General features: G+C 43.5%; 6 protein-coding genes across 6 annotated transcripts; 5 read left to right on the top strand and 1 right to left on the bottom strand.

Annotated features, from left to right (window-relative positions):
• Window positions 1–212: 212 nt before the first annotated feature.
• Bfra_011963 (putative 60s ribosomal protein l20 protein) lies at window positions 213–1,701 on the top strand (the record flags this gene model as incomplete). Its single annotated transcript, XM_037342287.1, has 5 exons — window positions 213–274; window positions 423–478; window positions 908–1,128; window positions 1,190–1,366; window positions 1,422–1,701. 5 exons carry the CDS (start codon window positions 213–215, stop codon window positions 1,578–1,580), a joined length of 675 nt encoding a protein of 224 aa, XP_037187945.1. The 3' UTR covers window positions 1,581–1,701.
• Window positions 1,702–3,362: 1,661 nt separating this feature from the next.
• Window positions 3,363–6,078, bottom strand: Bfra_011962 (putative peroxisomal abc transporter protein; the record flags this gene model as incomplete). Its single annotated transcript, XM_037342286.1, has 4 exons — window positions 3,363–3,475; window positions 3,508–4,201; window positions 4,254–5,312; window positions 5,446–6,078. 4 exons carry the CDS (start codon window positions 6,076–6,078, stop codon window positions 3,363–3,365), a joined length of 2,499 nt encoding a protein of 832 aa, XP_037187944.1.
• A 3,974-nt stretch (window positions 6,079–10,052) lies between these two features.
• Bfra_011961 (putative serine threonine-protein phosphatase dullard protein) lies at window positions 10,053–12,016 on the top strand (the record flags this gene model as incomplete). Its single annotated transcript, XM_037342285.1, has 4 exons — window positions 10,053–10,155; window positions 10,261–11,441; window positions 11,502–11,651; window positions 11,705–12,016. 4 exons carry the CDS (start codon window positions 10,053–10,055, stop codon window positions 12,014–12,016), a joined length of 1,746 nt encoding a protein of 581 aa, XP_037187943.1.
• Window positions 12,017–13,150: 1,134 nt separating this feature from the next.
• Window positions 13,151–13,972, top strand: Bfra_011960ca (putative translocon protein sec61beta protein; the record flags this gene model as incomplete). Its single annotated transcript, XM_037342284.1, has 3 exons — window positions 13,151–13,364; window positions 13,792–13,887; window positions 13,938–13,972. 3 exons carry the CDS (start codon window positions 13,151–13,153, stop codon window positions 13,970–13,972), a joined length of 345 nt encoding a protein of 114 aa, XP_037187942.1.
• Window positions 13,973–15,015: 1,043 nt separating this feature from the next.
• On the top strand, window positions 15,016–19,253 carry Bfra_011959 (putative glucosyl glucuronosyl protein; the record flags this gene model as incomplete). The annotated part of the gene is made up of 5 exons (XM_037342283.1): window positions 15,016–15,194; window positions 15,253–16,071; window positions 16,124–17,128; window positions 17,179–18,017; window positions 18,067–19,253. The coding sequence occupies 5 exons, from the start codon at window positions 15,016–15,018 to the stop codon at window positions 19,251–19,253; spliced, it is 4,029 nt and encodes a 1,342-aa protein (XP_037187941.1).
• A 933-nt stretch (window positions 19,254–20,186) lies between these two features.
• Window positions 20,187–24,623, top strand: Bfra_011958 (uncharacterized protein; the record flags this gene model as incomplete). The annotated part of the gene is made up of 1 exon (XM_037342282.1): window positions 20,187–24,623. One exon carries the CDS (start codon window positions 20,187–20,189, stop codon window positions 24,621–24,623), a length of 4,437 nt encoding a protein of 1,478 aa, XP_037187940.1.
• Between the last annotated feature and the right edge of the window lie 760 nt (window positions 24,624–25,383).

Below are 25,383 nucleotides of genomic sequence, written 5' to 3'. Positions count from 1 at the left end.
AATCTTGAACGCTGGCGAGGGTATCATGAATCTATGTAGAAAAAACGTAGAGCAAGGAATAGACTGTTATGATATCACAACTACCGTTTTACTGAGAGGTTGGAGTATTTTCATGGGAATTATCTTTCAATGAATTTCATATCTCATTCATTAGGTACATTCCTTCTTTCTTTAGTTCGATTCTCATGAAATTAATAATCACCATTGATAATATGCTACTGACACTCCGTGGACCCACCTTTCCCGTGATGGGCTTTCCACCAAGCCACAAAAGGTAAGGTCAAAATCTCTAGGGCTGCTAAAAATTGAAACCCTTAGCTTCAATTTTCAACCGAGAATTTCAATTTGGGAGGAGCGAAGCCATCAATTTCAAAATTTGCAGCGACAATCACGACAACAACCACGGCCACACAATTTCACAGTACGTTTACCTCTATCGCAAAGAAATCAACGACGTCAGCTAACCCCATAAAGATGGGTAAGATACAGATTTTCTTCTTTAATCCGATGGAATGGACTTCACAAAAATTATCGACACGACGATTGCGCACCATTCGACAATTCTCCTCTGCGGACTTCACGACAATGCAATGATTGGCACAAGGGAAAAATACATTCGATTTGAGCATTTGGAGCGATCAAAATCGAGTTGGATGAAGTCATTGGTTGTGGTTTGGAAGCGGGAAATTTACGAATGGGACCAATAGAATCCAAAAACCCAGGCACCGACTACCAGCTTCTTGAATTTTCATATCAGAGCCATCTCTCGATGAATGAAACCCTTCTATTTTCGAACGGATTCCATTGGAGTCGATATATCGCCAAATTAACAATCATCAACCACATCGTCATGGTGCCAGTCATGGATTGGATCTGTTTTTTGATACCGCATGGATTCGAGATTAAGAGTGGAAGTTCTGGAAGCTAACATGCTTTCCTTTAGGTCGCCTTAGAGAATACCAGGTCATTGGCCGTCACTTGCCTTCCGAGGCCAACCCAGCCCCAAAGTTGTACCGCATGAGAATCTTTGCACCAAACACCGTTGTTGCAAAGTCTCGTTTCTGGTACTTCTTGATGAAGTTAAGAAAGGTCAAGAAGGCAAATGGAGAAATCGTCAGCTTGAACGAGGTATGCGATTACACAATGACGTATTCGAATGCTTCAAGATTCTAATTTTCCACTTTTACAGATCTCTGAGAAGCGCCCAATGAAGGTTAAGAACTTCGGTATCTGGATCAGATATGATTCCCGCTCCGGAACTCACAACATGTACAAGGAGTACCGTGAGATGTCAAGAACCGATGCTGTTGAGGCTTTGTACCAAGATATGGCTGCCAGACATCGTTCCCGTTTCAGGTCGATCCACGTAAGTTCAATTTGTTCTTGAATGAGGAAAACCAATTTACTGATTCCGCAAATAGATCCTCAAGGTTGTTGAGATCGAGAAGACCGAAGACGTCAAGCGCCCATACATTAAGCAACTCCTCGAAAAGGACCTCAAATTCCCTCTTCCTCACCGCATCTCCAAATCCATGACCGCCAACCTCTTCGCCTCAAAGAGACCATCAACTTTCTACTAAGTGTTTCGTGGCATAAGTCTGGGTTGGGGTTTCAAATATTGGTGTTTTTACATGCATCTCGGAAAGGTGTGCTAGCTTAAGCTCAATGAATGGGATCAATAGCAAAACAACAATATTGACATGACAAATGTTTTCTGTGCAAATTTAATCAATGGTTGATGAGCTTTCATGAAGTCTATTTTTATATTTATGCCATTCTCAGGTTCTTTTAAACATAAGATTTCGTCAACACCAGTGCAATTGATAATGATCAACCCTATCACAATCTTGCATTTCAAACCCCGCAGATACTGCAAACTCTTTCTAGTCATGAAACCCAGAAGTAGTTCCCATGTGCTCGACTGAAAATTCAAGTCTAAACCCAAAACATCGAGCGTTTGTACCAACATCAAGACTCACCTACAATTTTATCCCGAATCCCTCCCTCCCAAACATGATTTATTCATAATATAACCCCTTACTCACGGATACCCCAGAATTCCATAGATCGCGAGAAGAAGCGGAGTCTGGATTGTCTCTTGACTCTCATCTTATTTTCCATGTTCAATCTTTTGGAGTTTTGGGTTTGTTGTGTTTACCTACCTACCTACTCACTATTCGAGAGATATACAGTGTATTACAGTGTATTACATTGCGTCATATTGCGTCATGTTGCAAGGCAAGATAGACAAGATGGATGGATGGATGGATGGATAGATGAATAGATAGATAGATTAAATAAGATAAGGAAAAGGAAGGAAAAGAAAGGAGGGGGAGAGGGAGAAGGGATATTGAGATTGAGATTGAAATTAAAATTGATAGTTTGATATTCCAATAACAAAATAATATCATATATTTATTCTCTTTCTTCTTCTCCTTCTGTATTTTTTATATAGGTATTGAAAGTAAATAAGTATCTATCTACTTCTATCCTATTTCTATTTATCTTCAATCTCTATCTCTATCTCTCTCTCTTTCTCTATCTCTCTCTCTCTCTCTCTCTCTCTCTATCCTTCTCTCTCTTTCTCTTTATATCTCTTTTACTTCTCTTTTTTGAGTTTCTATTTTTATTTTTATTTCGATTTCTTATCTTTATTTCTAACTATTACTATTACTATTACTGTTTCTATTTCTATTTCCATCCCAATATGGATATATATATATATACCTTATCTAGAATACAACAATCTATCTATCTGTCTATCCACGAAGTAGAATCTTATTTATCAGGGGGGTTTTAGGGGGAGATCGAGAGGGTTGGGGTGAGGATAAGATGAAGGAGAGGGGGGGAGGAATGAGGCGAGAGGATGAGGATGAGGATGAGAATAAGATAAAGAGAGGAGAGGATGAGGAAAGAATGAGGAAAGAATGAGAAAAGGACAAGGAGAGAAGATAGGATATAGGTAACCAACTAACCAACCACCCAACCAACCACCCAAATAACCATTATTATAGATGATAAAAAGATAAATAAATAAATAGATGAGAAATCAAAATCGAAATCGAGATTGAAGTTCAAGTCTCCACTTCAGATCTTCAAGTCTTCAAGATTTAAAGTTCAAAATCTAGAAGTGGATGGAGAGGTCATTTATATCAAACAATCTCTACATATAATGTAGTATTTTAAATGGATGTTATTCAAGACTGAAGACTCAAGACTCGAGAGATGTGTTTATACTCGAGGACATTCGTTGTTTATTTCCGGATCTTATATTTATACATATATGTTCTTAGAATACAAAATGGTTGTTGACTAGTCTTCCTTGTTCATTTATCATTCTTCTCTCATCTTCGCACATTTCTTTACGTCTCAACTGGAGCTACCCCATCATCTTTGACTTCCATCTCTCTCTCCCCCTCCACCTTTGAATTTGCATCTCCATCTCCATCTTTCACCTCACCCTTCTCGCTCCCCTCTTTCTCCTCATCATACAAATTCCCCTCCAACCTCTCTCCCCCTCCACCCACACTTCCTCCAATTCTCTCTCAATCCCCCTCTTCCTCTCCTCCCAAACCGCTTCCATCTGCATCCTCTCCCTCAACTCCTGCAACTCTTTCTCCGTCCCCATCTTCTCCCTCTCCGTCCCAATCCTCTCATACTCCCACTCTCCCCCATCGCCCAATCCCAACTTCAAATTATATGTATGGTATCTCTTGAGACTCGCTCGCGTACTGATCGTGATCAACGTGATTCCCTTCTCCTTGCACGTTTCGTACAGAAGTCCTTCTACATCACTTGAAACAGCAGAGGTACCTTCATCTATGAACGCATATCTAGGTTCATGATACAACAATCTCGCGATAGCCATGCGTTGCTTTTCTCCTCCGCTAAGTACATCTTTCCATTCCTTCTTCGTATCCCAGCCGCCTTCTCTATCAGGCAGATATCCCAAGCGCGCTTCTTCGAGAATACGTTTTAATTCAATATCACGACGACCTTTGGAACGCATTTCGACTTCGCCATCTGGATAGATGACTTGATCGCGTAGAGTACCGACGCTGAGATAAGGACGTTGGGGTAAGAACATAATGCCATCGGTTCCGGTTGTGCGGGCACGAGAAACGAGACCTCGATAGACGGGCCAGAGACCAGCGACGATACGGGAGATGGCACTTTTACCAACGCCGTTTGAGCCGGAGATCTGAGGGGTTAGCTTTGAGGTGTTGAGGAAGAAAAGGGGATGGAATGCTTACGAGGAGATGTTCGCCGGAGTGAACAACCATGGAGAGGGAATCTATTAGTTCTTCTCCGCCATGTGGATAGACCGATGGAGCGACTACGGGTACATTTTCCAACCTAACCCCGTCGAAACCTTTTTGAGTCGTGCCCTGTACATCTGAAAGAGAAAAAAGTTCTGATTGAATGGCTCGAGGAGGAAAGTATGCATTTGCATGAACTCGGTGAAGGGTTGAAATCAGCGTATAGACTCGACTCGTATACCCAGCCAATTCCGAGAGATCTTTGATCGAATACATCATACGCCCACCAGCATCAGCTAATGATAACATAAGTCGCTTATTGGTGATGAACTCCTTCATTCGACCTCTTTCTCGACCGCCTACTACAGAGACATCCGCCAGTTCCGCAACTCCACCAAGACCACCCCATGCAGGGAGGAATACCGGCAATGAACTGAGCAAATAACCATATGCACTCCAACTATATTTGAGAACAAAATCTTCAAGTATGTTGTAGCGAATTTTGAGGGTATATATCCCTTCCATCCACCTTTTGAGACTTTTAAACTCTTTATCTAGAAAGTTCTTTTCCATATTGGCACCTCCATAAAACGCTACTTCTTCTGCATTTGCAATAAGACGTGCATGGAGACCTCGGAAATCTCCTTCTTTACGTCCTTCAACAGCTTTCAGTTTTCCAAATGGTGGTGAAAGTCGTCGAAGGATTGAAGCCGTCAAAAAGTAATTTGTCATTAACCCAGTCAAAGCCAATGGTCCAAGAGATCGGTATAATTGATAGTTGAAAACACACAAATCAACGAAAGGTTTGCCCAACGATGAATATAGACTTGCTGCTGATTCACAGAAAAGAGTCAAGTCTTGTGTTATGAATTGGTCTGCACCTTGCCCAACGCCACCATCAAGATTTGAAAGTTTATAGTAGTTGAGGTTATCATTGAGATATAAATCGTGAATGTATCTTGTTAATCGAGTGCGGAAAGCAATTGAAACTTTGGATTGAAGGAATTTGATCATAGCATTTGTGTATGAAGCCAAACCTCCAATGCCACACCACTTTTATATAGTCAGTCGTTTGAAATTTGTAGTTTGTTAAAGAGTAATGAGAAAATGAATCGATAGAAACATCAAGTGAAAAGAAAATAGGATACAACTCCCATACTTAAAAAAAATGTTCTAGCACTCTTACCTTTATGATACCCCAACTGAAAGCTTTCCCGTTACCTGCAACCAAATCTCTAACAATTACACCATCTAATCGTGCCACAACCAATGACAAGTATGTTCGAAGCAACAGAAAGATACCATGGCTTAGAAGTAAGCCAGTCTCTTTACTTGACCATCTTGGGATCATTATACTCAAGAGACTGAGAAATTGATGTAAAAATGCTAGATTCAATCCCGGCTTTGTTTGGGGAGGTGGAATCTGCGGAGTTTGTTGACCATCCGTAAGTCCTGCAGCTCGAGGTGGATTCAGGAAAAGTCTTCTATGAGCATCGAAAGTCAAAGGCTTTGTAGGGTATATGGTGACTTTTGAGGTGGTGTCTTTATATGGTACGAATACCACCCGCGATCCATCCTTATTCTTAAGTCCAGAATTCCGCCTGTGTAATCGCTTTCCCTGCTCCTTTTCTGCAGCTCGTTTCTGCCATGACCGATGACCAAAAGTCCCTCCGCATATTATAGAAAGAGTGAGGAGTAAGGTTGCGACAAGTTTTGTTGTCTTTGAGGCTCCCTGTATTCGACTACGAATGAGATTCGCATATCTTTGATAAAGCGCGCCGATGGGATCGGAATATCGTAAAGTAGATTGCGAAGCCATGTTTCTAAATCTTTGAAGAAGATCGGGACTCTGCGATATTGAATCTGCGCGAGCTACCTGGACTTCATTTCCTCGCTCGAGAGTAAAGTATTTGGCTGACGGTGTTGCATTCCAAGGAATTTCGATGACGGATCAAGTCGCTGGACATTCAGCGAAGCTCAGGTTTATCTCACATGAATTCAAAGACTGTAGTAAGTTTGGTATGTTGTATGTTTTGATAGTACTGATACTAGTATTGTATTGTACTTTGTTCGATAGATACTCTACTCAGCTCAGAAGAGTTGATGATCATAATGTTTATTGACATGTGAGATGAAGTGGAAATGTAAAACCGAGGCTGCTGGAACCTGCAGGGACAAACCCGCAATTCATAGCTTCCTTCGCTTCCCCGCAATCTTTTGAAAGGAAAAAGAAATAAGAAGGAAGTGCTTCGTACAGTGCGAGTATAAATTGACTGAAGTCAGAATACCAAGATGGCCACAGTACTGTACCTCAACAGTAACGTACCTTCATAATAAGTACAAGACTCAATGCCTTCAAGTGTGTGTCTGGCAAAGTCATTTGTTGCTGTTGTCATTTGTCGCTGTTTCAATCTCTCCGGCACAATAGATAAAGTCTACTCGGGCTCGGTCTTCTAATTTACTGACATGCCAATTTGTTATACAGCGAACGGGAAGAAGCTAGACTGATGAACTTATTGAAAACCCGTCCGAGCCATCTCAACTTCTCGACTTCTTAAGCCGTTTCGTTCGGGCTTTCATCGGACATCCACATCTGGTGATTGAATTAGACCCTGGAAACGACTATCATTTTGAATGCTGTGATTTTGTAATGTGTGTGTAGACCGAGAGACATGGCAGTTGGAAAGTTAAAGTTGAACAAACGGTATAGGATGGTTGACTAGATATCACCTTGTCCCCTGGGCACCAAAAGCTTGATCCTGGTTTGGTGATAGCTTCATAAATTCTAGGCCCCGTTGATAGGTCAAAGCATAACCGCTGAAGTGGAGAGGAAATAGTAGTTCGAGGATCTTTCTCAACAGATCATCCGGATGAGCTTGAGTACCGTATCTCTCCCGTTTGAACATTCTGTGTACGGTGTGAAGCAATAGTCGGCCATGCAATACACATATATTTATATACTTTTCACGTATGGTTGCTCCGAGCATGTCTTGGTACATCTCTATTCAGACTTCAAACTAGGATACATGTCCGAATTTACCAACTACCTACACCTTGGAGGGTAAGCAGTTTCCTGTAAGCTGACAAGTTACCACAGGCTAGGTGCAGAGAGATAACCGGATTAGCATCATACAAGGGGAGCTACCGTAGGTAGGTACGGTAGGTACCTACTCATGTTCGAGGTACGGCATCTGTAAGTATTGATAACATGACTGATTGATTGACTGATTGATTGTCTGATTGACTGATTGTCTGTACCCATATCGGAAGTGATTGAGCATGTAATAGATAGGCACGGAAAGGAACAGGATGTTCATCGAATTCTCTATCGAATGAAGTGTCTCTTCCTTTGAGGGAGATTGATGAAGGACCTCGGGATCAATCGAGTAATCTGTATCGTGGAAGCACTTGGTTGATATCATCGTAGGGTGATGGAAAATTGTCTTGTCCACACTCCACGGGTATGTATGATGACCCTCAACGTATCGAGGGTAACATGGATGGCATTGAATTAAATCATCCGACCAATTAATGTGGTGGACTGATACTTCAGACAGACTCCGAATCTAAGATGTACGGAGGAGGTGGATAATCTTTCCAAATAGAAAAGGGAGTTCCCGTGTTTGATAGGTTAGATTGCGGGCGGTAAATTATTGGGCGCCTAATCTCATTTTGCCCCTTGAGAGAAAGATCCATATCCATACTTTATTACCTGCCCAGTTACCCACTAGGCAATCAATCCATGATAAATGTTTGAATTGGAGGGTCCAGAACGGATGTGAGAGAGATGTGGTAATCGTGTCCCGCTGGGTTGTCGAAGCACACACTGCAATGCATTCATTGTATGTATGGTGTAATACGATATAAGAAAGAGGAGAAGAGAAAGAATTATCATGATGATTGTACGAGGAACCAACGATACGAGACTACTTTCTCTTATTACTTTCTCCTCTTATTACTCCTCTTGCTAGGACTGCTAGGACCCAGATATCAAGTCAAAATACATGGAGACTTTTTAGATGCATCTCTAGCACCTCTAGCACCTCTAGCACCTCCACCTGCCTACCTACGTGCTTGTGCTTTTTCTGTTTAATGCATCACAACCCTTGGGGGTTCATGGACAAAAGCGACTCCAGTGGCAAGCCTCACTAAAATGTATAATTATCATAGGCATATACTTGTTTACTAGCTACATGTACCGTTTCCATAGCCTCATATCGATGATACATCTTGACCCAATTACTTTGTATCATCACCATCACCATCACCACCACCATCACCACCACCCCCATCATCAGCACCACCACCCCCATCACCCCCATCGCCGGTCAACTTATACTTAGATGGATCCCTAGTAACCGTATATAAGAAATGAAATGGCCCCCCTTCCCCCTTCCTGGAACTCTTTCCCTTTCCCCCGAACCTTTCATCTTTTTCCTGCAGGTTCCAAGTTTTAAGGTTCTATCGAATCAAAAGCTGTTTAATTTTACAGCCGTAAGATTTTGGATCATAATCCATAATCCATAATCCATCATCCATCATCCCCATACCCATCATTATCAAGAGCCTTTCATTACCGGACCGTTCTTGCACACATTGGTGGTTGATTTTGTACAACACCGATAAAATTCTCCATTTTCTTTTTCATCACAGCCACGGCCACGTCTTTTCTCAATCGTTGTATTATTAGACATCATACCTAATCATCATCATCATCATCATCACCACCACTCCTTCAGTACCTCTCGGATCAGAGATTACAACATTCAAATCATCCTTTCCATTCAATCACTTTGAGTTTCTCCACCTATCGACCGTTCACTCCGTTAGTTCACACCCATCTACCTACATACACATACATATATTGGTACGCCATAGTCCCCAACGCCATACATCGGTCCCATATCACAGCCGTCAAATTACGAAAATAATTGCCACGATCTTTGCCAATGAGATCAAATTGTATCTCATAAAACGAAAAGAGGACCATCCTATAAAACCAGTTGCATTCCGAGGTACAAAAGAAAGATACATTAAAGTTTGATTGACTTGGAAAGATATCTTACTTATTTTCGACTCGACCACCTATCTCGGCATCATCTCTTCAATCTTCATTTACCTACCAAGAACGGATTACCTCTTGCATACGACCTCACCCACCTTACCTACTTTCATTACATTTGATTTTATTTACCAAGCACTGACTGGTATAAAAGAAGTGAAGTGAGAAGTGAAAGAAGAAGTGATCTTATTATTGTAGCTCTGCTGAAGCTTGTTAGCGCAATCCAATCTCGCTAATTCAAAGGTCCTGAATGTCCCATCCTATTATCGACACTCATCTCGTCCAATCTTCATTCAAAAGTCATTCTTTCAATTTCTCTCCTTCAGGAGCGTCGAGATTTGTTGATTGTAAGTTTCATTCCAATATATCTTCAATTCAATTCAATTCAATTCACTCCCATTCAATTCAATTCAATTCAATTCAATTCACTCCCATTCACTTCTTTCCGAAAATATCGACTGCGCCCAGGTTCCTCGCTCCACTTCCAAATAGATAATTAAAGATCATCGCATTTCTTTATTTATCGCGCAACGGAACGCATCTCTAGTACCGAAAGGTTCTTAGATAGGAGACTAGAGAGACTAATTAAATAACGATTAGGGACATCAACTTAAATCATTCGACGCGTTTTGAAGATAAAAGTCCTTGGATTCGATTCGATAGATCTTTATAAAGATTTAGTCCTTCGATAATCTTGTTTTTTTTTCTTAACCAATATCGAATTGCCCTCGATGAGTAATGAGGTAGCTCAGCCGACTGAGCAAGATCCTAGCCGCTCAACTTCATTGGAAGGAACGAAAGGAGTTAAACCACCTACCCTCGACACTTCCAACTGTGTGTACCTTCTTTCTCTACACTATATACTTTAATTTTTATTTCCAAACATCGGATGCGCCGATGACCGCAATACCAGTATAGGTTGCTAACAATTACCTACAGTCACCGCAGTTTCCCAACCACCCAGCTCATCTACACAACAGTCAACTACTCAAAACACTTTGACAGGAGATTCCGATAACGGTTTGAATTCGACTACCAACGTCGAAAAAGATCAAGGACGAACCAGCGAAACATTAACTGAAACTCCCAAGAAGAACAAAGACCTACTTAAAGTTCCATCGAGATCGTCTTCCAACAAAATTCAGCATTCGCCAACTTCTACAGGTTTAAGTGGAGCGACGGCGAGCGAGGGAAGAGAGAGCATAGGTGGGCGATCCAAGGAATCGAAGGGTAGTTTTCTTGGGCGAAGGCGGAATGGGAGTGCGGCAAGCAGCAAAATGTCGATAAAATCACCTGGAAATCCTACGGGCGCTGCAAGTTCCTCGCAACCAGCAGTTCCAGACGCTCCTTCAGTTCGTCAACCAAAAAAGAAGAAGAGCTTTCTTTCTCTTCTTTGTTGCGGTACTCCGGACCACGCCAATTCTTTGGATGCACCTGTTCCTGCCAATAAGGTCTCCAAATTTAGTTTAAGCCGCCCTACAACAGCTAAGCAACCTGACTCGAGCAAGATGGGACAACAAGCCAGTGTTCCCGCGGTACCACAAGTAGAGAAAGAGAATCTGCTGCAACCACAACAAGCGCCTCAAGTCGAGAGTGGAGAGGAGAAGCATGACACAACAAGCTCTCAGGAAACCGCCAGAGCTACCCCCTCCTCCTCGGATGCCAATGGAGAGCTGAATCGTCCAATCAGCAACGCTCGCGATCAACCTTTGCCAGACTTGCCCACTGTCGTAGAAGCAGAGCCCACGCTACCTGAGACCGCAAACCCAACAGTATCTGTTGATGCTCCAGCGCAGTCCGAAGCGGCAATCGGAGCTGCATCTCCAAGTTCGGATCTGGGACAGCAAGATGGTGGAGACGAGAAGGTCGCAAACTTGGATCCAGGAACCACCGAAACCGAGGAGGCCCCATTACCACTCCCAAAAGATGAACCAATGGCTGGTCAAACTCTTCCACCTCCCCCACCCGTTCCTCAAATACCAACTACCGAAGACGTCACTGAAACGGAATCTATAGAGCAAAAACAGCAATGGCTCTTGCCACCAATTGCACCAAGATTCAAAGGGAAAAAATGTCTGGTTCTTGATCTCGACGAGACTTTGGTTCATAGTAGTTTTAAGGTAGGTCACGAGCGCAGAAGTAGGAAACAGTATTCGGAAGCTAACCAACATGTTCATTAGATCTTACACCAAGCAGATTTCACCATTCCCGTAGAGATTGAAGGGCAGTTTCACAACGTATACGTCATCAAGCGTCCTGGCGTTGATCAATTTATGAAGCGAGTCGGGGAGCTCTACGAGGTTGTGGTCTTCACAGCTTCTGTTTCTAAGGTATTATTGACTAGAATGTTGATCCTCATAAATATTTACTAACAAATCAATAGTATGGTGATCCACTTCTCGACCAACTTGACATTCATCACGTTGTTCATCATAGACTTTTCCGTGAAAGTTGTTACAATCATCAAGGAAATTATGTAAAGGATCTTTCTCAAGTCGGTCGCGATTTGAGAGAAACCATTATCATTGACAATTCTCCCACCTCTTACATCTTCCACCCGCAACATGCTGTTCCTATCAGCAGTTGGTTCTCAGATGCTCACGACAATGAGCTTTTGGATCTAATCCCAGTTCTTGAGGACTTGGCCGGCTCGCAGGTCCGAGATGTCAGTTTAGTTCTTGATGTTGCGCTCTAAGAAGGGAGCAAAATCTTCTTGCAATTCGCTTGATATCATAGCGGAAGGCGTTTCGGTTGATACCTTTGGTTTCGTTGTAGAATGTACTGTTTAATCTATATAATGGGCCAGCGTGCTGGGTCAGCCTTGGTGCAGGAAGGTATGCGAGTGGGAGTGATGGAGGAAAATTGCTAGAAAGCGAAAGATCAAATCACATCGATGGGTCGAAATCTCCGCGATTGGGATATGAGAAAAATAACATCATCTCGATGGAAGAGCGACCAGCAAAAAAGCGAGCATCATACGATGCACACCGTACAACAACAGATCGGCCTGTCACATTCTTTTCCTGCCCAGCAAGATCTGAGGCACTTTGGGCAGACGCATATCCGATATTTTCATTTGTCCAACTCTTTTTTTTTTCTACTTTATTAAAACTTCTCAGGGCTTTGCGCATGGCGCAGACTCTTCATGTATCAAACACTCTATCCACCGTTTGTGAATGCTTTGGAGATAGCATTCATCAAATACCAAAAATGAAACGATTCCATACGACCTTTTACTTTACTTACACTCCAATTACACCTTTCTTGTAAATAATTACTGGGTAAATAAAAACTTAATAATAATACGAAGATGCATTTTTGGGTGGCTATTTCTTGTTGATTTCCATGTTTTTAACGCCAAAAAGTGATGATATTTCAGTTCAAGTCAATCGACGGAGAGAAAAACGACTAGGTGAAATAAGATGAGATGAAATTAAAATGTATGATAAATCGTCTGTCCTATCAGTGGCATGAGGCTAAATGCCTGGTGGTCTGGGGTTCATTAGCGTCTTTTTGGTGCACCAAGCATTCGGCTCCTTTTAGAATCTGTCCTTTGACATTTTGAACCAGCTCATCAAAGACCAGCTCTACCTTATCATTGCGACTTTTTACTTTGGCCATATAAATTTAATTCAACCTTCGAGCTTTCACAACTTTCTTTCGAATTCTTTCCACATAGATCATCACACTTCTTTCTTCACAATGGTATGTACTAGTTTCCCTGTCAATTCTTCCGCGTCAACTAGACCACCGCACAGCATTGCTTCCTCTCCCAAGCCCAATGGCACTCCTCCTTTCGCGACACCAAATTTCTTACCACAGTTACTAAATGATTCCAAAACAGTCATCCCCAAGATCGGCATCCCCAGTCAACAGCCCGGTAGCAGCAGTATCGGGCAGACCTTCTAGCCCAACTCCTCCTGGAGGCCCAAAGACAGCGATTAGAAGACGTGCGGCAGCAGATCAAAAGGACAAGGTTGCAAATGCGAGGCCGAGCAGTACAAGAGCAGCAGGTGCCGGGGGAAGTTCGAGTACTATGTTGAGTGAGTGTTTTTTAATTGATTGTTTAGAGCATCTTGGAAAGCGGAGGAGTGGGTGAGGATTTAGAGAGGAAATAAGAACCCGTGGGATGAGTCGCAGGTGGAGTGGTGAATAAAGAGAATAGAAGAGATCTGTTCCTTGGAGTTATGATTATGCTTCGAGGGGGGAGCATAATTTGTAGTTCATGCATTGCGCATGCTCGGGTTTACTCGAGTGCATTTTCTCGTTCTTCCGATTCCAATTGACCTCAATGTGAGGGATACTGAACACCGCACAATTCCTGGGTCTCGATTCACATTCTCCCAGCACTTCTGCGTGAGCTATTTGATCCAGGCCACGGTTTTGAGGAGTTCTGCGATTTGGAATTATCAATCGTTGACGATGACGATCATTTGTGTCTGGAACTAGTTATACTGACATACCAAATAGGACTTTACACCGATGAATCTCCAGGATTGAAGGTCGACCCTGTTGTCGTCTTGGTTCTTTCCCTCGTTTTCATCTTCAGTGTTGTTGCCCTTCACAGTAAGCTATATCCTTTCTTATTGATGATCTCACGCTAACGTTATATTTAGTCATCGCAAAGGTTACACGCAAATTCTCTTCTTAAATTCGGTCTTTACGATGTTGGGGCAGAGGATATGAGGGCGCGGTCGAGGGGCTTTGGCTGGAGAAGCGTCAAAATGGTGCTTGGGAATTCTTACGCTGGGTGATGTGGAGTGGAGCATTTATGGTGCTCTTGTATTATAAGCAATCTTTCAAGGGATCAAAAGAATTGATGAATATTTACTTTCGGGCTCAATGATCAGCTTGTGATTCTATGGATTGTGGATATTGTGTGGTTATGGTATAATGGAGGAGATTTAACGCATCCAAATGACAATCATTCTGAGCGATTCGGAACTCGTCACTGTACGTACAAAGTTCTGTGCTTTGGTAGTAATTGGTGATCTTTGAATTTCTCTGGAGGTTTCAGACCGAAATATTGCTCTTTATAGCCACAGATATTCGAAGAGAGTTTTGAACACCGCCACGAAAGCTCAAAAGCCACACCTCGTAGCTCCACCTTGTAATAAATCTTGCTGCGCACAGGATCCATTTGCTTTCCAGTGCAAGTGTGATGATATGCTTGCTAACGGGCTACTAATTGAAGCGATGATTGGGCCTATTGGTGGGTTTAATAGTTTCCAAGTATAAACCCAACAAATAATCCAGAAGTACCTAGGTAGCCTCTGAAAGGCTTGAGCGTCGATGGATGCTCTGGAATAGCATGTATCGAATGCTTGATTCTATCTTGTGATCCAGTACAGACTACAAGCACTCAAGGTAGGCTATACAATGAAGAAGTATTCCTTTCTTTGGTCCATGTTGTATTGTGTGTGACCAATTCATTGGGACAGACATATTGTGGGGTTCCTTGCTTTCCTAACCTTGCCACCTCCACCGTCATCGCTACTCCGCGGGGTATCTATCATAGCCTCGTCTAGATTGAGAATTAAGCTTCCACATGCCTACATACAGCAAGAAAGTATTTTAAATATATACTCATGATTTCCAATACCTGATCTTTGCACACATTTGACATCTTTATGATAGCTGTCTCATTCCGCATCTCATACTCCACGCTGTTATCAGCGTAGGAAGCTTATCGATATGACCACTGATTCGAATCAGCCTGCAGACGGAGCTGTACCTTCTGCTCTGATTGCACAAGCTGAAGCTGCAATTTATGGAAATATTGAGGACAGTGATCAATCACAACATGAGAGGAGACATTCTAGGCATCAGGAAGGTGTCGCGGGGTCCTCCACGAATGCGCCTCCTTCATCGTCGTTCGTATACATTCATCCTTCGGATCTGAACGTCTACTGATTGCTCTCTTCTGAACAGTGCACATCGTCCTTCCTATTTAGGCATCCCAGATACAGAGTCTCATCACGAGACAACAGAACCTCCACCTGCATACGGAAACAAGCATAATGAAATAGAACTCAGTCAAGATGGGTTTGACACCCTGGCGAAGGTCTCTGATGATGGTCGAATCAACATAAACATTAACCAGAAAACTCGCAAATTGTCCGATCTTCTTATACCCGCCCTTCGAAATCAGCTTTTACTTAACGCACAAGAGGATGCGCGTCCCCTCCCTCCTGGATACATACCACCTGCGCTAGGAGGATTACCAGGTCAGACACCTCCACCTCAACTCAATGTTGTCATACATGTTGTCGGTTCTCGCGGAGATGTACAACCGTTCGTTGCGCTAGGTAAAACGTTGAAATCTACTTACGGACATCGTGTTCGTCTGGCAACACATCCAACATTCAAAGGTTTCGTGGAGGAAAATGGATTGGAGTTTTTCAGCATCGGCGGTGATCCTTCTGAATTGATGGCATTCATGGTAAAGAACCCAGGTCTCATGCCAGGTATCGAGTCCCTGAAAAGTGGCGATGTGGGCAAAAGAAGAAAGGGTATGGAAGAAATTGTCCTGGGTTGTTGGAGATCGTGTATCGAAGCTGGAGATGGACTAGGCCCAGCTCCTAACAAATCCGGATCGCAATTATCGTTGGGTCTCGAATCCGGTATCAATATGGATACTAATCCGTCGGATAGACCATTCGTTGCGGATGCGATTATTGCTAACCCTCCAAGTTTTGCACATATACATATTGCGGAGAAATTAGGTATACCGTTGCATATGATGTTCACGTGTGTATTTCTCTTATACTATACTAATAGACTTTTGCTTACTTGTATACAGAATGCCCTGGTCGCCTACTCAGTCCTTTCCTCATCCTTTAGCGAACATTCAATCCTCCAACGCAGACGTGAATATGACTAACTTCATATCTTATGCACTTGTTGAAATGATGACATGGCAAGGACTTGGAGATGTTATTAATCGATTTAGAGAAAGGGCTCTTGGACTTGATCCTATTAGTTTAATTTGGGCACCTGGAATGTTGAGTCGCCTTCGTGTTCCATACACATATTGCTGGTCACCAGCACTTATTCCTAAGCCAAAAGATTGGGGAAAGCATATCTCGATATCTGGATTCTATTTCCTCTCTCTGGCTTCATCTTACACGCCTGAACCCGCTTTGGCCGCATTTCTCGCTGACGGCCCACCACCTGTTTATATTGGATTTGGATCCATTGTCGTTGATGATCCTAATGCGATGACAACCCTCATTTTTGAAGCTGTCAAGAAAACTGGTGTCCGAGCTTTAGTATCCAAAGGATGGGGAGGTCTCGGTGGTGATGCGCTCGACGTACCTGAGGATGTTTTCATGTTGGGTAATGTTCCTCATGATTGGCTTTTTCAACATGTGTCTTGCGTTGTTCATCACGGGGGGGCTGGAACCACTGCTGCCGGCATTGCTACAGGAAAACCTACTGTTGTCGTTCCATTTTTCGGCGATCAGCCATTCTGGGGTGCAATGACCGCTAGAGCTGGAGCCGGTCCACTACCCATCCCGTACAAGCAACTTACTGCCGATAAACTTGCCGCAGCTATTACTGATGCTCTCAAGCCTGAAACTTTGGCAAAGGCACAAGAGTTAGGGGCTAGGATTAAAGAGGAGAAGGGTACTGAAGAGGGTGGGAAAAGCTTTCACGATCATCTCGATGTCGACAACATGAGATGTTCATTGGCACCGCATAGAGTAGCGGTTTGGAGGGTTAAGCGTACTCAAACCAGGCTTAGTGCTTTGGCCGCGAATGTTCTTGCTAGTGAGAATCTTATCAGTTTTTCGGATTTGAAATTGTAAGTTGTTTTGCATATGTTATTATTCAAATGGTGGCTGACAAAATTAGATATCGTTCAAAAGAATATGAAACTGATGACGGTCCATGGGATCCAATATCTGGAGGGGCAACTGCACTTCTGGGAACTATTGCAAGTCTCAGTATGGGTGTAGCAGATTTCCCTATCGAAATCTTCAGGAAGGTGAAGCGAGATAAGGAAGCTCATGCTGCTGCTAAAGAATCGTCAAGTACTTCTGCTACACCGAAATCTTCTATGCAGGGTCGTCCTCAGGATCACTTGCTGTTGGACGAAAGATCGCTTAGATCGGTTGACGCTAGTCTGCTGCAAGCATCAGATTCGTCAATGAAAACTTCTTTCGAAAGTAGTCAGCGATCCTCCAACGATATCGATACTCCTTCAACGCCAAGTACCCAGAGTTCAATATCGCACACAGCGAGTCCAGGTATCAAGCATACAAATTCGTTGCGCCAAGTGCTGAAGGATAACATAGAATCCCGTCATGCTCGCAATGATTCAGGTTCCGAGACACCCAAGGAATTTGATCCTTCCAAGTTGACGATTGAAAATGCTGTAGGAGCAGGAAAAGGTATCTCGCGTATTGTTGGTGCGGGATTGAAGTCCCCCATGGACTTCACACTGGGTTTGGCGCGTGGATTTCATAATGCACCTAAATTGTATGGCGATGATACAGTCAGGCCACAAGAAAAGGTGACGGATTTCCAGAGTGGTTTGAAGGCAGCTGGAAGGGAATTTGGTTATGGAATGTTTGATGGCATCACTGGTCTTGTTACACAACCTTTACGTGGTGCGGAGAAGGAAGGTGCTGCTGGACTCATTAAAGGTATCGGAAAGGGTATTGCAGGAGTGGTTCTCAAGCCTGGAGCTGGTAAGTCAGACTCTAAAAACTCGTCACGTGCATTGCTAACATCAGTAAGCTATATGGGGACTTCCTGGTTACACATTCATGGGTATCCATAAAGAAGTGAGAAAACTTTTCGGCTCAAGCGTACTCAACTATATCATCGCAGCCAGAACAGCTCAAGGTTTCGAAGATGCTCAGAAATGTAGCAGAGAAGAACGTCTGGATATTATTCAGCGTTGGACGGAGCATAAAAGGGAATACCAAAATGCCAAGCAAAAAATTCAAGAGGAAGGTCCTGATGGTCAAGGCACTGGACGCCTTTCACCAAAAGGTTTTTTACAGACACGACATCTCACTTTCGATGAAAGAAAGAAACTACACGAGGAGCGAAAAGCCAAGCGTGAAGAAGAAAGCAGGCAAGGAGGTCATGGTCCACGTTCACATTGCCCGATGGGACTTTGCCGAAGAACAACAGCTCATACTCACTCATCTGATGAGATTCTAGAATCCCCAGTTATCAATGTGAATTCACCAATCGGGAATAACAGTAATGTTCAATCTGACTTCGAAGAAGCAATTCAAGCATCAGTCGCCGCTACTTCACGGGGTAATATAGAAGAAGATCTTATGATTGAGCGGGCTATAAGAGCTAGTGTTAAGGAACTACAAGGTGGTCAGAGAGCGGGTTTAAGCGATCAGGAGGTCATGGATCGTGCGATTAGAGCTAGTGTTGTGGCTAGTCAGGAGCAGGGCGGTAGGGGTAATGGAGAAGATGATGATAGAGAACATGATGAGCAGCTTGCGAGAGCGATTCAGGAGAGTTTGAGGGGATATAACATTGATGGGGCGAGGGAGAGAGGTGGGGATATCGATGATAATAAAGGGGCGAGTGGAAGCGGAGGTGGATTTATAGAAATGAGAAGTGAGGAGAGTGAAGATGATGAGGATTTAAAGAGGGTACTGAGAGAATCGAGAGAAGAGCATGAAAAGTCCCTCGCTTCCAAAGGAAAAGAAACTGAGAAGAGTGGAGGAGGAGCTGGTGGTATGACGGAAGAAGAAATCGTGTTGGAATATATCAAGAAACAGAGTTTACAAGAGGAAGAACATAGGAAGGAACGGGAGGAAAAAGAGAGAAAAGAAGCGGAGAAAGCGGTAGAGGAAAAGAAGAAAAGAGAAGTAGAGAATAGTCGAGCGGATGAGGAGGCATTGAACCAGGCTATCGAGGAGAGTTTGAGGGGGGCGGGTGGGTCTTCAGGATAAAGGAAAGGAGGGGAGAATAGATGGGGATATGTGGCTTGGTTGAGATTGCAGTGGGAGTGAGAGTGAGATTTGCCAATGAGATGGTTATGATACTTGATATATGATACCCGGGGATAGGATATGTAAGATAGGATAGGTTGGTTAGGTTAGGATGGAGATGAAACGTGATATGAATTGGAATAGAATATATGTTGTTTTTCGTTCATCTTTGTTGTGGGATTTGGGTTTGGCTGTTGTGGTTATGTGGTTATGTGACTTAGCTGATTTGGAATAGAGAGTTCACTGGGGCGTGTTTGTGTTTGGTGATGGGAGATTGGTTGGGTGTATGAAGAATCTCTTGGAAGTGATGGAATTGGTATGTTGAGGTAATTTGTTCTGTTTCGTTTGAGGAGCCTCTACTGAAAGTCTTGGGTTTGGAGATAGTAGATAGTCTATTGATTGTAGTTTGTTTGCACACATCTAGAGCTTTATAATGGTAGTTTAGGAAGGATCTCTTGGAAGTGCTGAATAGGTATGTGAAGGTGATTTCTTCCATTGTGTCTCATACTACTCTACTAACGGTCTTGAGTTCATCTAGTGAAAGACTACTTCATATTTTCAATCACTTGCTTAAATATTAAAGACTTCAAGGCCTGGTCTGTAAAATATGTAATGGTGAACGAACAACTTCACTATCCAAGTTGGATGAAGTGTGAACGTCCTAACAGATTAGACGATACCGAGATATAGTTCTTTCAGTTTTGGACTTTAGACAGTTCTTGAGACAAAATGAGATGATAGTCTTCCATTGGACTCTCGAAACGAGTTCCCACCAATAACAAGTTTAAATAAATAATATTAGTTTCTTAAAACTCGCGTAAATAAATATGTCTTTCTTCGAGCCAGCTCATCGTCGCAACCTCATCGTCCCGGATCCTACAACCCACAAAAACCATGGCTTCAAATGGCACTCCGCGCAAACCCCGTAAGAAGGCAACACCTCTCTCCTTCTCTACCACAAATATCGGTACCTCTCTATCACAAGGTTCAGCCGTTGCATCACTAACTTCGCCTTCGCAATTGGTCCTGGGATATTCGGCTGGACAATTAATTCGCACACCACCGGTCACTTCATCTTTCAATATCGAAGATCGAAAATCTCCGAGGTCGCCTACTCCGCGCTCTACGATTGCATCCAAGATTGCATCGTCACAGCCGCGTGCAAGAGTGAATCAGACATATCACGCTTTGGGAAATAAAGCTGATTTAGCTCACTTTGCAAATTCACATTCACATCCACATTCACCATTTACGAACGCCGAAAGTTCACTTGGTGATCTTTCAAATAGAGCAACGGCGCATGCTGGGGAAATACCAGTTGCAAAGATGGCGAGTTTGCATGTTGGTGACGGCGATGCGCTTGCTGCTAACTTGATGGGAGATGCTTCGACTTTGCCAGCGATTAACATGGCTTCTGTTGCTTCGGCGCCTCAACTGATTCCAAATTCCAATACAATAGATCTCGGCGGTGACAAAATCCACAACCTTTCTCACAATGATAGCAATAGAGAGACAAATTCAGCATCATTTGACAAAACACCGGTAACATCGGCACAAGAACCATTCCTCACAACCAATTCCGAATTTCCCACCAACACCGATGCCAATAAACAGCAATGGAAAGCCGCAGTCAAAGCGAACAATCCCCCTCGCAACCCCTTCCACCTAAGTCTCCCAAACCAAGCACATCGACGCACTGCGAGCCAAGGAAGTCAGGGAACCCCATCAAACAATAATCGTAGCGGAATCGCTCTCTCAAATGCGTATACCCAAATGGTCGAAAGTGTGGAGAAAGCAAATGGGACTCAGGGAAACGCAAATATTCAAGCGACTGCAATGATGACTGGTAGAAATCCCTTTTCGAGACCTTCAGCCGTGGCGGCGTTGGATGTCGCGCCGAATTTTGAGGCGAATTTCAAGGAGATGATGGAGACGTTGGGGAATGCCAAACCGGGAGATTTTTTGTGTGGGATGGATTTGAGTGGTCGATTTGCGCAGGCTTCTTCTGTGGGGGCAGTGATGAGACGGGGTTTTGAGGATGGGGCGAAGGAGGGATTGAGGATGCAACTTGTGGATTGTTCGGCCAAGCAGGAGATTGTGATGAGTACTGGAAGTCAAGCTGGTAGGACATTGTCGTCAGTACAAGTCACTACACCAGATCGTTCTTCAAAATTGCAAATGAGATCGCCTTTTCAGACTTCGATGCAAATGCAACCTACAAATCATCCTACCGCACAAGAAACAATGATGAACACTGGCAATCAAGCTGGTGGAATATCATCGGTAGCACAAATCACCACACCAGATCGTTCTTCGACGTTTCAATTGAGATCGCCTTTTCAGACTTCGATGCGACCTGTAACTCACTCTACGACTCAGCAAAACATTACGAACAATGGAAATCTATTCGAAGGAACTTCACTGTCGACAGGTCAAAAGATTCTGACGGACTCCTCACTCGGATCTAACTTTCCAAATACTACGCAAATGCATCAATCTAGTGGTCAAGGAGATACGATGAATAATGGTGGATATGATAGTGGTGTTCAAGATGATAATGCACCATCTTCGGATATTATTGGGGATTTCGCTAGAGAATATGGTTCTGCAAATCATAATGCGTGGTTGACGGCGGATATGAATGAGTCTTCGATTCAAGGAAATCCAGCAGCAAGTATAATCGGAGCCTCACCTTCAACTCATGCGAATACAAGAGTGGATATGGTTGGATCGACAACTCAAGCACTTTTGCCTAATACTGCTGGTCATCCAATGGATGGAATTACATTTACTGGCAGCAACAATGGGAACCTGTCAAGTGTATCTGGTGGATATAACATGAATCTTGGGCCAAATACTTCGAGTCAAGTGATGAGTGGTGCTCTTGCATCTGGACTTGGACCAGATACAAACAATTATGAACAATCTTCTCCTCGACAGGTTATACGTCAAAGTAGTGCTACTCCTGTACATGGGCACACTCCTAATAACTCAATGGAATCGAGATTTAGTCATATGGGCTCACAAGTATTGAATTCCCCCAATCATCCTGTTCAATCGACACTCAAATTACGCAGATCTGCTACACCTATTCAGTCAGCCATCAAATATCCTAATGAAGGCTCGCCAGCAGCAGTGAATTCAATCGCTAGATCAACAAGATCCAGCTCCGCGACACTGACTGCTCCCGAAGTTTCTCTTGACGAAACCTCTCCAAATCCTTCACATCCAGCCAGTTTTCATCAAGACACTCCATGTATGCCAGATACACCTCTTTTTACAACTCGCAATCCTTTACACCCTTCAAGTTTCCATCAACCTACACCTCGTGCTCAATGGCCAACATCGCGTGTTCCGATCCCTCCAAATCCTGCCGTATCGGGTAATACGCTGGGTTATTTCGAGCCGTCTCCAATGTTCAACTCTCAGATAAATGCGAATTCGAATACAAATTTGATGAACTTGAATAGAGATATGCTTATGCAATTCAACCCTACTTTTCAACAACATCAGTATATGCTAAACCAGAGAGGCCAAAACAATCTACAATTGCCGCAACAATTTCATCAGCCCATGCAATCAGATCAATTCGAAGCCAGGATGAATCAAGCCGCAATGGAGAACGAAGCAAATGGAAATGGAAATCAAGCAAATATACAAGGATACACTCCACCCGTCTCACCACCCGTCTCTATTCTGAACACCTTGTTCCGTCACCGTGCCAGTCGATTGGAAAACTTTCAACCTCTGACCGAGGAATCCATCGAACCCTTACGTCTCTATCAAGTTGCTGCTGGTATCAATACTTCGCTTCAAGCATATAATCTCAATAGTCCCATGCCTTTTGATAGAAAGCCACCTCCGCGACTTCCGAACTATCTTATTCCAGATCGTCGTTCAAAGATCATTGATTTGGATGATCGTCCCTTAGCTCTAAACAAGTTGACCGTTGGAGAAAGCTTTGAATGCGACTTTTGTACCGGAACACCAAATTTAGGTAGAATCAATCGGTATAATCATGACTTCGTGGAGATCTGGGGTCCCGCTGGTAGAGATTGGTGTGCTGAATGTAAGCAAGCCGGAAAACATATACTCGCAGCCGCTCTTACCGAGAAGAACGACCACAACAAGAAAGGAAAGCGGCCGGCTAAAGATCCAGCAGGACCCGGTCCGACCCCCAAAAGGCAAGCTCATGCATCATCCGCTTCTTCGACCAAGATGACTCGTTCAGCTACTGCTGCGACAGCTAGCTACGATCGCTATGCGCCTTTATCCGAAGAATCTAACGTCTTTGGTGATCCCCTTGAAATCCTCTCGCCAATCGATAATATGTTGATTAATCCCTTCATGCACAATCTCACATGTCGCGGCTCCGCGTATCGACAAATCGATCTGTACAAGACGAAAATCTGTTTGGCGTGTAAAGTGAGGAAGATGGAGATTGTGAATCATGGGTGTCATGATGAGTTTACGCATATTGTGGCGTTGAATATGGATGGCCAGTGGCAAGTTGGGTGTGGTCGAGGACTTTCGGGTGCGGGTTTGAGGGATGGAGAGGGTGGTTTGGGGGCTGTGGATGGGAGTTTTGGTGATTTTGGATTTGATGTGGGCAGGGATTTGAGTGTGGGAAATATGACAGTGGAGGAGATCAATTCGATTGTTAATGTTGGGTTGAGTGCAGGTGGTGTGCAAGCAAGCAGTGGTGGTATGAATCCAAGTGTTATGCAACCGACCAGCACGCACACAGACAACATAAACTCTCGCAGAAACTCCATCGTCGACTCACGCGCCAATCCCCTCATGAGCACTAGCATAGATTTCGATATCGACTCCGATCTCCACTGCGATATGAACTCCATCCTCAACAGCTCTATGGACTCTATGTTCGGCAACGACGATTTCTCCTGGGGCACATCCGGTTGGCTAAGCACCCACACCTCTACTTCCAACTCTGCCATTCTGCTTCCTACACCCACTCTCACTACACCCTCCATTACCTTTCCCTCCCCCAGAGACGAAACACACGATCATCAAATCCACATGAACCGACTTCCGCATCGTCCCATCTCTAAATCCTGCATGATCTGTCCCGCACCCTCCGTTTTTCTCTGCGACGGCTGTCCTTTGACGCTCTGCGAAAAATGCAGATATCGTCTTCGAGATGCAAAGGGTTGGTTGAATAATCTGATCTATAGTAATGGGGTCAATCATAATCGGAATGATGCATTTTTGTTAAGGAGTGATGATGGTGGGTATTATGATTATGGAAAGTTTTGGCCGGTTCCGGCGCATGTAAATGGGAAGGGTGTGTTTGGAGATGGGGGACGTTGAGGAGGGTGTGAAAAGAGGGTGGGTTGGTGTGATATGTTTTTGAAGTTGGGAGAGAATTTGATAGAGGGAATCTTTCAATATTCAATCAAAGAAGATCTCTTTATCTTCCTTCTCTCAATTCTCATCATCTACCTTCTCGACATTTCGATTCCAATCCCTTTCATACCCACACTTTGGATGCTCAAAACCACCAGGGTAAAGATTTTCAACACCAAAGCAAAGACACTCACTTTATCGCTTTCTGCTCCTCACCTACTCTTCTTTTCCACCCCCTTTCCAACACCCCACTTCCTCGCTTCTTCACTTTTCTCCCACCCCACACCACGTATTAATCGCCACTCTTTTGTTTTCTGCACTTTTACTTTTTTTGCTCTTACGAATGACGACTTTACGTACCATTTCTTTCTTTGTCATAATATCACGAATTCAATCTGGGACATGCAACGAATCACATACGAATCACGACTCACGATCCATACGACCACGGATTCTTCCTCTCTTGCTTGTTTTTTATGCGAATGTATTTTCTACAGGCGTTTCCAAAGGACACCAACAAGCGATCTGAACATCAGATTCAGGTAGACTCGGGATAAATGGATATCAGAAATGGCGTACATGAATGAATGAATGGCCGGAAAAATATTCTTCGATATGATATTGCTGGAGGAAATGTACATGAAGCTTCTCTTCTTTTATCGATATTTTGTTTCACTGCTGCACTGCTGCATACTAAGTAACACCATTCGATATTTCGAATCCG

This window comes from Botrytis fragariae, assembly GCF_013461495.1.
Source record: "Botrytis fragariae strain BVB16 chromosome Unknown tig00000255, whole genome shotgun sequence".
In the NCBI taxonomy this organism is placed as follows: domain Eukaryota; kingdom Fungi; phylum Ascomycota; class Leotiomycetes; order Helotiales; family Sclerotiniaceae; genus Botrytis; species Botrytis fragariae.
This window is presented reverse-complemented; position numbering and strand designations above follow the sequence as displayed.